Below are 15,977 nucleotides of genomic sequence, written 5' to 3'. Positions count from 1 at the left end.
AAAGACAGGAAACAACCCAGATCCATTGGCCTCCATAGCCTGTGCGTCTTCCAACACACCTTGCAGACTCTATATTTCAGGCCAAATTTCAGGTTTCCTGTGCTAAATGTGTTAGGAGCAATAAGAACTTACTTTTTTATTTTTATTTTTTTGCTTTTTAGGGCCGTACCCGAGGCACGTGGAGGTTCCCGGGCCAGGGGTCCAATCGGAGCTACCTACATCACAGCCACAGCAATGTAGGATCTGAGCCATGTCTGCGACCTACCCCACAGCTCACAGCAACACCAGATCCTTAACCCACTGATTAAGGCCAGGGACTGAACCCCCAACTTCATGGTTGCTAGTTGGATTCATTTCTGCTGTGCCATGATGGGAACTCCAGGAACTTATTTTGTAAATGGCCGAAGCCCACATGAAAGTCTGCAGAGCTAATATCTAGCATCTCACAAGAGAGGAGAAGGTTGTTGGACTGTGACGGGGAAAGGGGAATCATTGTCCCACTACCCCACAATATTTCTGCCTTTCAGGTCAACCCTTCCCACGTCTAGCCTGATGTGTCCTTTTGGTGGACTGCTTGCAGCTTTAAGGGGTTCCATTGATTCTGGCTGTGATATTTGTTTCTTTTTTTATTTTATTTTTTTTTTATTTGCCTGGGATGTTGGAGGAAGGGCAGAGTGATGGAGGAGGAAACCTAACTGATGACAGGATAAAAGAAACGTAAGGAAATTTCCACAATCAATTTTGATCTCCTGGACCCTATCCAAAGTAAAAAGCTCTCACTTTTGTTTTCTTATTATATACAATGACATCTACATGGGCTGGATCAGAGAAAGCGCTTATACAAAACAATTACCTAGACAGAATGCATTCAACTAGATCAGTGAGGAGAGGCAAATGGTGGAGTGTCTTAAGGGCTCCACAGACGTTATCTTTAGCCTCCACAGTAAACTTACAATGTAGTATCAATATATTTGCCATTTTAAGTAGAAGGAAGGTAAGCCTCATTCAGAGGGATGAAGTGACCTGCCCCACTAGACTGACCTGCTAATAAACAGAGGAGGTGGTCCCGGGTATTTGGGACTAGCTCTGTCTGTGGCTTCATCATCTGCGAGTCATAGATGTGGCTTCTGGTTCTGTTTCAGTCACACTGAGCAGGAGCCTTGTCTCTCCAGATTCCAAGTGCCTCTTACACAAAATGGGATAAATTCTATTGATTTCACATGCACGGTGAGCACAAAACGAGTTATCATTTGGAAAGACCAGTGCAAATGTAAATGCTTTGCAACTATAAGGGATTATCATCTCAATTTTTATATTCGTCTTTTCTGGGCCTCAGTTTTCTCCATCTTAAAATTAAAGGAGAGGATCAGCTGGTCCTCAAGGTGGGTTTTCTTTCTTTCTTTCTTTTTAGGGCCACACCTGCAGCAAACGGAAGTTCCCAGGCTAGGAGTCCAATTGGGGCTATAGCAGCAGGGATACACCATAGACACAGCAACACCAGATCCAAGCCGCATCTGCAACCCATACCACAGCTTTCAGCAATGCTTAACCCACTGAGCAAGGCCAGGTATGGAACCCGTATCCTTAGATACTGTGTCAGGTTCTTAACCTGCTGAGCCACAAGGAGAACTCCCCCAAGGTGGTTTTTCTGGCTCTAAAATGCTATACTTTTGTAAGACTAAAAGCAGTCCTGAGCTACAGAAACAGTTCAGTTTAACAGGATGTTTCTTTGTGATGACGTATGACAAACAAATTTTAACAGTGTCAACAGTTTACACTCTTTACAGAGGTCCTGCTGTGGCACAATGGGATCAGCAGCCTCTTGGGAGTACTAGGTCACAGGTTTGATCCCTGGTCCCACACCGTGATTTAAGGATCCAGCATTGCCACAGGTACGGCTTAGGTTGCAACTACAGCTCGGATGCGATCTCTGGTCCTGGAACTCCATATGCATGAGACAGCCAAAAATGAAAAAATAAACAAACAACAACAACAAAAACAGTTTACAGCCTCTTGAGTTTACAGAGGAGCTTGAACTCAATGTCTGTATTTTAATATTAAAGAATAAGTTGAGAAAATTGCCTTGATACATGCTAGACTTTTAAAAAAAATTATACAATCATAACAAACCACTTTCTATCAAATCAGGAAGAGAAACACAAAAGATGTTATTCTATCACTCCTACAGCAACCACCTTAATTTGGAAAAAGAAAACAGTCCCGGAGTTCCCGTCGTGGCGCAGTGGTTAACGAATCCGACTAGGAACCATGAGATTGCGGGTTCGGTCCCTGCCCTTGCTCAGTGGGTTAACGATCCAGCATTGCCGTGAGCTGTGGTGTAGGTTGCAGACGCGGCTCGGATCCCGCGTTGCTGTGCCTCTGGCGTAGGCCGGAGACTACAGCTCCGATTCAACCCCTAGCCTGGGAACCTCCATATGCCGCGGGAGCGGCCCAAGAAATAGCAACAACAACAACAAAAGACAAAAAAAAAAAAAAAACAGTCCCTTTCGCTAGCTGAAAAAAAAATAAGCTGTACTTTATATAATCCTGCTCTCCTTCACCAGAAATAATCAATGCATTTATTACAAAAAGATTTCTTGAGCCACCAAACAGCAATTATGAAAAAAGAACCAGCTGTGTCACCCAGAACACCATGGTAACCAACATCACCAGGGCATGAAAAAAATAGTTGTTAGTCACTAGACACTAAGCCGGTTGGCAGTTTGGCTTGTTAGGCAACACTGCAAAAATAGCAGAGTAACGACCCTTTTTCTGGAGGTCTGACTTGACACGGCTTTGAATCGGGTCTCAGAAGGAACTATTCCAGGTCTGCACACCAACTTCATACCCTAGGCTCCAGTCAAAGCCTAATTAATCATTTATTCAACAAATACTTATTGAAGCTTATTGTACACCAGGCACATGATTCCCAACACATGTATTTACTTGGTGTCTCAGTTAAATGGAAGCTCTGAAATCTGCACAGAAAGAGTGGTTTTGTGATGACTGAGGCGGGGGCAGGGGTTTGCCTAGGGCAGACTCAAAGAGAACCAGCAGCTGACAGCCAGAGGACAGAGAAAAGTTAAAAAGTAGACAGAGAACTGCTTTATAATAGAGCATAAAATAACTACATTCTCATGACCATGATCCTGCGTCATTAAGAAATTGTTATATTTAGGAACCTTTGTTAAGCAAGGCAGGAACGGGTATAAAACATTTTAGAAATATCATCACTAAAAATGGTTAAAATATACAGTTTTGGTACTTGGAGGGAACATAAATTATCTTTGACAAAGGCCTCATTCTGTCTAGTTCCCCATTTTGCAGGGAGAAAAGCAACACTATGATCACAGCTTTAGCAGCTTTTCAATGTCCTCTGAGCTTCCTTCTGCCTTTATTTTTCTAGCTCCAACTCCTGCCCCAGCTCGAATGCCCTTGCCCTTCAAAACTGCTTACCAGAGACCCTCTCCTCTCACTTCTTCAGAGAAGTTTTCCCAGACCCTTCCAGGGCGTTGTTTCTCCCTTCCCTCCTTCCCCCATGGATGTCTGGATGCCCTTGCCTGTACCCCAGGCTGCTTTGTATCATTTCCATTGGGGCCCTTCCCCACTTCATGCTCCTGGAGAGCAGGGTCTTTTCCATATTTATATCCATGTCAATCTCCCGGAGCCCTGGTAGCCCAGCGCTCCCTGAATGTCCGTTCAGTTGCTCAGATCACATTAAGGGAAGGCAGGTTGGTAGAGGTGGCACTTTCCCCCAAGGGTCTTAAAGCCCAGGGAAACCTGCATGGCATCCACGTGGCCCTCTTTCCTCATAGCCATTGCATGTTGGTTCCCTTCTCCTGGAAAGCTCTTCCTCTGGTGAACTTGTTCTCACCACCCTTTGGGACTCAGGTCAAACATCACTTGGGGATGGGGGAGTCTATCCTAACCTACAAGACCAGGTCAGGCCCCCCTATTCTATCCTCTCATAGATCCCTTAGACATTTTCTTCAAGTCACTTGCCACTGTTTGTAATTATTGGTTCGTGTACATCTCCCTATTTGATGGCAAGCACCAGGAAGGTTGGAGGGCTTAAACAGAATGATATCATAAGGAAGCGAGGGAAGGAGGGATGAAGTGAGAAGAGAGGATTGAGAGTTACTATTGAAGGCCCAGGGGTCGCCAAATATGGGCCTAGAGGTAAATCAGTTTAAGAAAGTACTAGGAAAATACACAGACACCCTCACCCCCACCCCCACTCTGCAATACCCAGATTCTTTAAGGGAGCCAGAAACACAACCAAATGTATTTGGTTGTTAAAAAAATGGAATTGAGGTGAGCTGCTATATTCTTCAAATAAAAGAGGACTCACAAAGCCTGATAAAAAGAAGAAATGGAATTTGACTGCAGTCTGTGGGAATTAGATTAGATAAAAAGGTAGTCTGACAATGAAGGCTGTTATGCCCTGGAAAAGATAACTAAATCTTAAAAAAAAAAAAAAAAAAAAAGTGTGAATTAGATTCTCTCTCAGGTTTTTCAGGGCCCCTTCCAGCTCAGATTCTATTGCCAGGCTGAGAAAAAGAAAAATTATTGCATAACATAATTGCCTAACAATAAACATAATGAAAAACTGTAAAGAAAAAAATACAAACAGCAATTTTAACACCTTGCATAATTCATTATTTTCACTTTTCCTTGTTTCCTTCTGTTCTTCCTCCCTGTACATGATGGATTATGCTTTATTATTTACTCTAATTATTATTTAGAAGATAAACATCACATTCTAAATTTTACTATTATTATTTAGCAATGTTTAACACATTTTAAAGCATAGTACATCTAATTATACCAGTGAAATATAACTTCGAGTGAAAAAATGAAAAATTTTTGCTTCCTGTTATAGAAGACAAAGAATGGAGCACTAATATTGTGGCAGCATTTTACAGAATTAAGCAGTGGGATGATTATTCTTCCTGCTAAAACAGCTCACACCAGAATTTGGAGTGATAAAGCAAAACAGTGACTTTTCATCCAGATTATTCCTCAGTGAAAATGTTATATTGTGTGTCTGTGCCAGGAGCATTTACTGGCTGGGTAGATGTACTTTAGGGAACAATCCACATGCAATGGAACCAAAAATCGAAGTGGATGCCTTTCAGCCCTGTAATGGCCACTCAGTGTCTTTCTAGATCATGGCCATATTCCCAGGTCCCACCTCAGTGCCTGGCCCAAAGCAGGAGTTCAATAAATATTTACTGAATTAATGGATGAATGAATCAATGGGCAAAGACTGAGTATGAAAACTGCAACAGGCCACTTCACATAATTTTAGATGGCTCTGCTAGTTTACAGATAGGGTAACCCGACATTATATGATTATGCTGTCTTTTGTTTAGGAAGATGGTGCTATATTGCTTACATTAAATACCAGAGCTGTAGTGCCTAGGGGCCTTTGACTTCAAAACAATGCTTTTATTCCTTCTCCCTGTCATCTATACAAGGTTGGTTTTCTCCTAAAAACAATCCAATAAATAGAATAGTAAACTTTAGAAATTAAGTTCAATAAACCTCCAAGGCTGCATTTTATAAATTAGTTTTCCCAAAATACGGAACTCAATTTCAAAGACGTTACTGTGAACATAATGCTATCACATCAAAAAAACCACTCTTGGGATTAGAATGGGGTATTTGATTTGTGAAAGAAGGCAAGACTATGGGTTTTGTCCTTTTTTTTTTCTGTTTAAGAATGTAATCAAGGTTGCTACTGCATGCCACACACACACACACACACACACACACACACACACACACACACACATTTTTGGCCACACCCGCAGCATGTAGTTCTTCTTCCTGGGCCAGAGAGTAAACCTGAGCTATGGGAGCTACCCGAGACACTGTAGTGAAAACACCAGATACTTAACTGGCTGAGCCTTATGCAATATATTTTTCACATGACAAAATAGTGTAAGTTATTTCAGGACAGTAGGATGATAATCTTCAGGTGATTTTCATGTTTTATCTCTTCTATATTTTTCAACTTTTTTTTTTTTTTGGTCTTTTTTCATTTTCTGGGGCTGCTCTCGAGGCATATGGAGATTCCTGGGCTAGGGGTCTAATTGGAGCTGTAGCAGCCAAGCCTACGCCAGAGCCACAGCAACGCGGGGTCCAAGCCTTGTCTGCAGCCTACACCACAGCTCACGGCAACACCGGATCTTTGACCCACCGACCAAGGCCAGGGATGGAACCTGAAACCTCATGGTTCCTAGTCAGATTCGTTAACCACTGCGCCACGATGGGAACTCAACTTTCTATAATGAATATGCAGTAGAAAAATCTGTAAACTTCAGTAAAAATATTATAAAAACAAAATAACCCTATCATAATTACCCTCTTGTCCATGTTCTCACTGTATTTTAATATTTCTATTATTGCATGTTTGCTTTAGTGATTTATGTACAGGTCTGTCTTAGCTACATACTTATATGCTGACCCATGACTTGTGAATTGTAACATTGTGGGAAGTTGGGGGGAAGGTGAGTCTAGCCTGCCTTCTAGCTTTAAAAGGGGAAAGCCAGTCTATTGCGCTGAAGGCTCTTTGGGAGCAGGGACTGTATCTTTTACACCCCACTCTGGGCAGAATGCTTTGAAAAGGGCTGGATAGTTGTTACCTAAAGAAGCAAAGAAACAATAATATGTAACACTTTTCTTCTGACATTTAAGATTTGACTTTGCCCTACTGCATGGTCAAAATGACTGGGCTGCAGATTATGAATGATTCATTTACTAGAGTGCTGCAGATCTCGTCCATTTTATTAACATTTAATTCCTTCAGTCATTTATTCAGTTATTAACAAAGATTTATTGAAAACTCGCTGTGTCATATCCATTGTTAGGTGTTACAGCTACAAAGGTAGATAAGACAGCTTTTGTCCTCCAGATGCTCATTATATGGACAGGCAGCACTTTTGAACAGATACTAATAATACAGCCTGTTAGTTCAATAATCGAGATACTGAACAATTAAGCTGGCCAAAAATGGAGTTTATAGAAGTTTCGCAGAGGAGGTGGTCGTGAGTGTTAAAGGAGGAGCTAGAGTAGGGATTCGTGTGGCAATGCATATTTCTGACAAAGAGAATAGCATGGGTAAAGAGCTGGAGGCAAGAAATAGGGATGGTGGCCACAGGAGTTCAGCGTTGCTGGAGCATAAAGCTGTGGGAGTGATGAGTGATGAGTCTGGAGGGGAAGGCAGGGAGCAGGCCACGAGGGCATGGCTTAGACTTTATCTTGCAAGCAGTAGGGAGTGCAGACAGGTTTTAAGCAGAGGATGATGATACCAGAGCACCCGGAGAGGATGGTTTTGAGGGTGACAAAAACTGGAGGAAGTAGAAGTTCTTAGGAGGCATTTGCACAAATGATTTGTGTTTATATTTAATACACAGAGCTAATATTTATTTAGTGCTTATTATATACTAAATAAGCAGTATTATGCAATATTGTCTTAATATTTCAAACATTCCTATGAATAAATACTATTATTATCCTTGTTTTACAGCTAATGAGACAAAACAGTTAAATAACCTGCCCAAGGCTAGGATGCAACCAGAGCAGTCTGGTACCAAAGCCTATGCTTTTTTTTGTCTTTCTGTCTTTTCTAGAGCTGCATGCACGGCATGTGGAGGTTCCCAGGCTAGGGATCTAACTGGAGCTGTAGTCTTTGGTCTACACCACAGCCACAACAACTCGGGATCTGAGCTGCATCTGTGACCTACACCACAGCTCACAGCAATGCCAGATCCTTCCTTAACCCACTGAGCAAGGCCAGGGATCGAACCCACAACCTCATGGTTCCTAGTCGGATTAATTAACCACTGAGCCACGACGGGAACTCCAGCTTATGCTCTTAATTCCTATCACATTTGTTTAATTTCTATCTTCTGCATTAGAATGAAAGCTCCATTGAGACACTGATGGTGTTCTCCACTGTGCCAACACAATAGGTCTATAGTACCTATTTGTTGAACAAAACTAATGAATAAACTAGGTGGAAGAAATAGTGGACTATGTATAGGTACATACAAGAAATATTTTAGATGCACTATTGGCAAATGTTTTGCAGACTTTGTTCCAAATATCTGGTAGACTTTGGAGGTTATTATGGACTGAATGTTTATGTCCCTTCTCCTCCCCAAATTGCTATGTTGAAGCCCTAGCCCCCAATGGGTCTCTAATATTAAATGAGATCATGAAGGTGGGGCTGTAATCCAAAAAGGATTGGTGTTTTTGTAAGAAGAGAGACCAGAGCTGTCTGTCTCTCTTCCTGTGTGTGTGCACTAACGAAAGGCCAAGTCAGGACACAGTGAGAAGGTAGCTGTCTGCAAGCCAGAAAGAAAGCTCTCATCAGAAACCAAATCAACTGGAACCTTGATCTTGGACTTCTAGCCTCCAGCACAGGGAGAAAATAACTTTCGATTGTTTCAGCCACTCAGTCTGATATTTTGTTGTGGCAGCCCAAAAAGACTAAGACAGTGAATAGTAGGATAAGGATGGGGAGTGAAGGACAGGTTTCTAGCCTGATAGACTGGGGGAACAGTGGTGCCACTAACTGGGGTAAAGAACCTGGGAAGAGGAAAAATTGGTTATGGTCAATGGAACAACACTAATTATCCCGTACTTAAGGATCACCTCACTCAAACATTGAAATATAATTGAAATTATTGCTTTAAAATCATTTATTCAATAAATACTTATTCGTCCTCTAGCCATAAAGGCCACTGTGTTTGTCCTGAACATACAAAGTAAGTAAGATTCATTGTTTTGCCCTCAAGTAACTCACAGTCCAGTGGGGAGAAATACGGTTCCTTTTTGTAAAGCTAGCATGCTTGCTGGAAAGACCATTTTCCTTTTCCCCGACTTCAAAAGACCTGGAGCTCATAAGAAATATATATAGAAAATCCTAGATAGAGAAGAACGTTGGTGTCACAAGACCTGGACTTGAATCTGGGCCTTGGAATATACCAGGTAAGTGATGATCTTAGGCAGGCCAAGTAACCCTTCTGGTTCTTAGGGTCCTCACCTATACCTACAGTGTTCTTCTAAGGATCAGATAAGAGATGATGAGTAGAAATGTTTTGTAAAATACAAAATGCATGTTAGCAATTACTATAATTATGAAAGGTACGGTACATTTCCAACCGGCAGAAACTAGAGGTAAATCAATCATGGGCAGCAAGTCAGAAGCGAAAGGTCAGCTTTGAACCCTGTGGGTGACAGACAGTAGTTTTGGGATGAAGCATGAAATAAGACTGGCATGGTAGAAAAAAGAACGGATTTTGGGGGTCCTACAGATCTGGTTCAAATCACAATTCAGTTATTAGCTATGGAAAGTTGAGCAAGTCATACAATTGATCTGAGCTTCAGTTTCTTAATCCGTAAAATGGAGTTAATAATACCTACTCAGGAGGGTTGTTCTGAGTGTGTGAAGGGCTTGGCGTGGTGCCTGGCAGAGTTGTTACTCAATTAATGGTAACCACTGTTCCTATTAAAATTCCCATTTTTCTCTCCTACCTCGGGAGGAGTTTACTTAGGTGGCTAAGTTACTTAAGTATAGGAAGTGAGGGCAATGGAAGGGCTATTATGACTTGCTTAAAAAGCTATTTATAAAGGTTAAAAAAAAGTAGTTCAACTCAGTCTTCCTCTCCTAACCTATGGTACAAACATAACTCTTCTAGAAAATGACCACCATATTGGCTGGTCTCTTGGCTTGGAGCCAGAGAACACCTACCTTGAAAATTATTCCTTGTATTTATTCTATTCTAAGTAAATCTACGAATCATTGTTAATGAGGTTCTCTGCAGGCAATGCTTCTCAAAATTTAATGTACAAATGAGTCACTTGGGGGCTTGTTAAAATGCAGATTTTTATTCAGTTGATTTAGAGTAAGGCATAAAAATCTGATTTTTTTTTTTTTTTTGGTCTTTTTGCCTTTCCTAGGGCCACTCCCGTGGCATATGGAGGTTCCCAGGCTAGGGGTCCAATCAGAGCTGTAGCAGCCGGCCTACGCCAGAGCCACAGCAATGCAGGATCCAAGCCGAGTCTGCGACCTACACTACAGCTCATGGCCACACCCAGTCCTTAACCCACTGAGCAAGGCCAGGGATTGAACCCGCAACCTCACGGTTCCTGGTCGGATTTGTTAACCACTGAGCCACGACGGGAACTCCAAAATCTGCATTTCTAAAAAGGTCCCAGGTGAGGCCCATGCTGCTGGTTCACAGACCACACTTTGAGGAAGAAGAAAGACTCTGAAAGGAAGTAGAAATATATTCCTTGGTTTTGATAGATATAACCAAACTGCTTCTCTTTAGTGATCTACCTAACTCTAAACCAACTACTAAAAGAACACTAACAAGCCTTTTTCAGACTAGAGTTAGAAATTCTGCAATAGGACTTGTTTCCAGTCAATATTGACTTTTTTGAGCAACCTATTATGTGCAAGGTGCTAGGGATGGAGAGGTTAGTAAGACAAAATTTCTGCTTCAGAAGACTGCCATTATTCTAATGCTGTCTGCCCTTGTAGACTGTTAACTTTTGAAGGTAATCTTATTGTCTCTCCTGTTGCCTAGGACCATATAGATGCTGGGTAAATACTAAATGAATGAATGAGTTCCCAGATGTTTCATTAACAATGTTGTCTGGCAGAGAAAGACAAATGCAATATGATAACACTTACATGTGAAATCAAAAAAATAATACAAACTAGGGAATATAGCAAAAAGAAACAGACTCACAGACATGGAGAACTCATGGTTATCACTGGGGAAAGGAAAGGGGGGGGCCGATAGGGGTAGGGGACTAAGAGGTACAAGATACTGTATATAAAATAAACTAGCTGGAGTTCCCGTTGTGGCGCAGTGGTTAACGAATCCGACTAGGAACCATGAGGTTGCGGGTTCGGTCCCTGCCCTTGCTCAGTGGGTTAACGATCCGGCGTTGCCGTGAGCTGTGGTGTAGGTCGCAGATGCGGCTCGGATCCCGCGTTGCTGTGGCTCTGGCGTAGGCTGGTGGCTACAGCTCCGATTTGACCCCTAGTCTGGGAACCTCCATATGCCGCGGGAGCAGCCCAAGAAATAGCTAAAAAGACACATAAATAAATAAATAAATAAAATAAACGAGCTAATACAACACAAGAAATATAACCAATATTTTATAACAACTATAAGCTGAATATAATCTTTAAATGCTGTGAATCACTATATTGTACACCTGAAAATTATATAATATGTACATCAACTATACTTCAATTAAAACAAATGTTGTCTGGCAGCGCATGACAATGAAACACTCTCTTAGCTATCATGTGTAAGAGGTGGTTAAGTTAAAAAGAGGCTGATAGTGTTAGTCCTAATCCACTCTGACTGGTGTCCTTATAAAAAGAGATTAGAACACACAGAGAGTCTCCAGGCATGAGCATACATAGATGGAGGGGCAACCATTTAAGGACATGGAGAGAAGGAAGCCATCTATAAGCCAAGCAGAGTGGCTTCACAAGTAACCAAACCTGCTGACACCTTGACTTTGGACTTTCATCCTCCAGAACTGAGAAAATACATTTCTGTTGTTTAAGCCAGTCAATGGTATTTTGTTATGAGAGCCCTAGCAAACTGATACAGATTTTCACAGCTTTTCTGCCCAGGACCAAGACTCCTGTCTGCAGGGTACACAAAATATAAGAAAAACTCTAAGAGTGGATGGATGAACCTCCAAGTGCAATGGGAATGAGTCTTGGAAAGACAGAGGAGACAGAAGAGGGTGAGACAGTTGTCCAGACTGGGCTAAAACAGCTGCAGCATAGATGCATTTTCCTCTCCTTCTCACGATACCAACACAAAGTGTAGGACTGGTCTCTCTCCACATCTGAGACTGAAAGTAGTTTTTTTTGTTTGTTTGTTTGTTTTTACTTTTCTCCCCTTTTCAGGTTACGTTTTGGTATTTAACATGATGTTACTTGTCTGAAAATATTTGGAGTTCCTCCTGTGGCTTAGTGGGTTAAGAACCTGACACAGTGGCCACAAGGATGTGAGTTCCATCCTTGGCCTTGCCCAGTGGGCCAACTATCTGGTGTTGCCGCAAGCTGAGCGTAGGTCACAGATGCTGCTCAGATCCAGTGTTGCTGCGGCTGTGGTGTAGGCCTCCAGTTGTAACTCCAGTTTGACCCCTGGCCTGGAAATTTCCATACGCCACAGGTTTGGCCATTAAAAGAAAAAAATATATTGTGGCAGGAAGACCCCAAATGTCTCTCTGCATGCAAAGTATTTATATACAGAGTACCTGTACTGATAAGAAGATTGAAATTTAAACAAAAAATATATTAACACACAGTTAAAAAAGGGATTTCTGCTAGCCACAGAGAAGTTACATTTGAAACTGGATTCTAAAGTCAGGGGATTTATTTTTTGTTTTGTTTTCAAGACATGACAACTCATATGTACAGATGAATGCCTCCTTCAAAACAGTCATTCTGGAAGGTTCTACACTTATTCTAGCCACGTCAGTGTTCTCAAATCATTTCTGGAATTGTTGTCAGGGTCTGTGAGATAGTCTTCTAACAGCTCAGAATGACAACTCTTGAAGGTAGATTTGATTTTCAAAAACAACAAAGGGTCCTTCTGGATCAACCCTGTTTAACTAGGGGAGCCAGTCAAATTGTGTACTGTAAAGAGGACTGACCCTAAAATATCCATGCTGATTTTTCTGGAATGAACTCTACTCAACCCCCAAAGACAGTTTCCAAAGGCAGACCCAAACATGTTATAGACATGACATCAAAGGCAAGGGATGTGACCGCTCTGAAGGAAGCCCCATTCACTTGGATAGGCATGTTTTCTAGTGGTTCTCTTTACCAGAATATTTCCTCAGGTCTAAATCTATTTTACGTCATGGGACCACAGTTCCTAGGAGTACAAGGACCTCACTGTTTTAGTCAACTTTTAATCTCCAACCAGGGCACTTGATGGGTGTCCAAGGCATAGCTGATGGAAAGATCAATATGGGGGAAGAATGTCTAAGGTGTCTGGGACTTACTCTGTGTGATTCAAAGGGCAGAACTAGGGCCCCGAGTGGGGCGCTGGAGACACAAACTTCTGCTTCTTGTAAGAAAGAGCTGTCAGCAGCTGGAGCTGTCCAGCAATGGAGTTAGTCTGCCCTGAAATTGGGAATGGTAAACTTCCCACCCAGGGAGGAGTTTAAAAAGTCAAGGCTGCTTATTATGGGAATCCTGGAAGGTTGCCCCTATGATGGGGAGCTATGCAGTGCCCTCCAAGGGCTATACCCTGAGTCCAATCTGCACAACACCTAGCAATTGGTAGGCCCTGAAAAAATACTGGAATGGAATGAATGAGGAATACGGTGCATCCTGAGAGCCAAGTAAAGGGGAAGAGCCTTCAAAGAAAGGAGGGAGAAATGAAAAGAGGAAGGGAGCCTTGAGGCAGGGCCTTCCTTGAGTTTTTGGTACCACAGGGGAGAAGCTGCTTTGCACACCTGAAGCCTCACATGTTTATGAAAGGGTAATATTTCCAAAGGGATAGGGGTTGAGAGAGGAGATACACCACATGCTCACCCTTCTTAAACTCCTCCAGCACCGTGTCCAGCCGGGTATCATTGAAGACGCAGTGCAGGGGCCGGTTGTAGAAGCGGGTGACGGTGAGGAGCGGCGTGCAGTCGTCGGGGTCCACGAAGGCCAAGTCCTTGACAAACAGAATGTCCACAATGTTGTGCCGCTGGTCGCCTTCGTACACGGGGATGCGAGTGTAACCGCTGCGCAGGATCTCGGAGACAGTGGCGAAATCCAGCACTGCGTCGGAACGCAGCATGAAGCAGTCCCCAAGGGGGGTCAGCACCTCCTCTACCACCTTGGTGCGCAGCTCCAGGGCGCCTTGAATGATGTTGAGTTCTTCCTTTACCAGGTCGCTGTAAGGGTCCGCGGCCCTCAGCGTCTCCAGCAGCTTCTCCCGCGTGTAGAAGGTGCTGATCTCTTGGCGCAGTGCCCAGTCCAGCAGGCGGCCCAGCGGGTAACACACGGGGAAGGCGGCCGCCATCAGGAGCCGGGTCAGGCACACGCTATGCGAGGCAATGGCCAGTCCGTGCCGCGAACACACAGAGTAGGGGCAAATCTCGGCGCCCAGGAACACAGCGCCTGTGCACACCAGCGCCGGCAGCCACGGGAAGTGAATCCCCGCGTCTCCATAATCTTCCCCGGCGTCCCCGACGCCCGGGGGCAGCGAGGCGTACAGCCAGCCCGCCAGGGCCGCATTGGCTCCGGCTTGGCCCAGGAGCAGGGTGCAGAGCAGATGGGTCCCCCTGCCGCGCACGGCCTGCACTCGGCGCGCCTGTTCCTGCTCGGCGGCTGAGCCGCTGTTCCGCAGCACCCGTAACTCCACCGGGTCCAGCGAGAGCAGGCTCAAGCGCAGGCCGCTGAACAGGGCAGACAGGGCGAGCAGCAGGAGAGCTCCGAGCGCCCGCAGCCACGCGGGGGGCAGAAGGTCCCCGCCCGGGCCATACAGCCGCGGGCGGACGCGCAGCAGGAAGCCACCGGCAGCGCCGTGGTGGTGCCAAGCGCGCCCGTCCCAGGCGCACAGCGAGAAGAGCTTCCCGCCACCGCCCGCGCCGCTTCGCTCTGCCTCGCCCTTGCGCAGCTCCCGCACCCGCACCTGGACTAGAGCCGAGCCCGCCACGCCACCGGGGCGCAGGGGCCCCAGGACCTCCACGTCCGACGCCCAGTCGCTCTGCTCGCGGCAGCGCTGCGGCCCCGGGGGGCGCGTGGGGACAGCGCTGGGGGCCACGCCGCTCCCGCCCGGGGGCTCCTCGATAAACACCAGCCGCGGTGCCCAGTCACCGGTGCCGTTCTCCCCCGGGGAAAGGGTGGGTGCGGGCACCGGCGCCACGGGCGCCGCGGGCCCTGGCTGGAAATAGACGCGCAGAAGGAAGCTTGTGCCTTCAGCGGCGCGCAGGGTGCCCCCCTCCAGGGACACGCGGCCTCCAGCGGTGTCCTCGGGCCGCAGGCCCAGCAGCCAGGCGGCGGCGGCCGGGGGCCGAGGGGACAGGGAGAAGAAGAGCAGGAGTACAGCGCCCTGGCTGCAGCAGTCTCGGAGCCTGAAACCCACCGCTGCTGCGGCCGCCGCCATCCTGCACTCGGCGCGGCTGCACGTGATACTGCAGAAAGCCGAGCGAGAGCTGGAGGGAGGAGGAGCCGGAGCCTGGAACCCTGCCCCAGGCAGGTCACCACGTGTACGCCTGCGGCCCGCGTGAGCACTAGGCGAAGGGGGTTCAGACCCTGCCCCGCCCGTGGGTCCCCGCGGGAAGCGGGAGATGGTCACCCCATCACTGCTTCGCGCATAACCCCGACGCACTTCAGTACCTCAGAGTTGCCGCCTAGGGAAAGCTTGCCTTGGAGCATGGCCTCCTACTCCAACACTAGGACGCCCCTCAGCGAACTCCTACCCGGCAGTAATTCCCTGCTGGCCCTCTGCTTCACCATTGGCTGGGGAAATTTCCCAGCCTTTCGCCTCTCCTCCTGCCTCTTGCGTTCCCCCTTCTGGTCAAAAGATATTCTAGAGACAATTCTTGAATCATTGTGTTTGGTCTCAACTCTAGCTGACCTTTCATGTTTCAAAAATTTCCAAACACTTAGGTTAAATTGGTTAAGACCCAGATGCCCATTAATAAGAAACTTTTGAAATAACAATACCACTGTGTGGTGAAATACTATGCAGCAGGAAAAAATAATGATATGGATCCATGAGTTTGTGATATGAAAATTATCTTCAAAGTAATGGTTGAAAAATATTAAGACACAGAAGAATGTGTATAATATGCTACTGTTTGCATTAAAGGTATATGAGTATAAATGTATATTTACATATATACATATATAAAATATTAGATTTAATATGAGGAGGATACACAAGAAATTTGTAATAATGTTCATCTCTGGGGAGTGG

At 45.1% G+C, this 15,977-nt stretch overlaps 1 protein-coding gene across 4 annotated transcripts in view; it reads right to left on the bottom strand.

Moving 5' to 3' along the window:
* CNNM1 (cyclin and CBS domain divalent metal cation transport mediator 1) overlaps positions 1 to 15,540 on the bottom strand; it is a 62,362-nt gene extending 46,822 nt beyond the window's left edge. Inside the window, exon 1 of one of the 4 annotated variants that reach the window (XR_002338326.1) lies at positions 13,598 to 15,540. Coding sequence is in view for 2 of the 4 variants with exons in the window: in XM_021072279.1 (XP_020927938.1) it covers positions 13,598 to 15,161 (1,564 nt within the window). In the remaining 2 variants the exon portion in view is untranslated. The remainder of the gene's footprint in view (positions 1 to 13,597) is intronic. The other 3 variants (XR_002338327.1, XM_021072279.1, XM_005671380.3) reach the window with 3 other exon arrangements.

This window comes from Sus scrofa, chromosome 14, assembly GCF_000003025.6.
Source record: "Sus scrofa isolate TJ Tabasco breed Duroc chromosome 14, Sscrofa11.1, whole genome shotgun sequence".
NCBI classification, from domain to species: Eukaryota; Metazoa; Chordata; class Mammalia; order Artiodactyla; family Suidae; genus Sus; species Sus scrofa.
The sequence above is the reverse complement of the archived record's forward strand: the minus strand, read 5'-3'. Positions and strand labels throughout refer to the sequence as shown.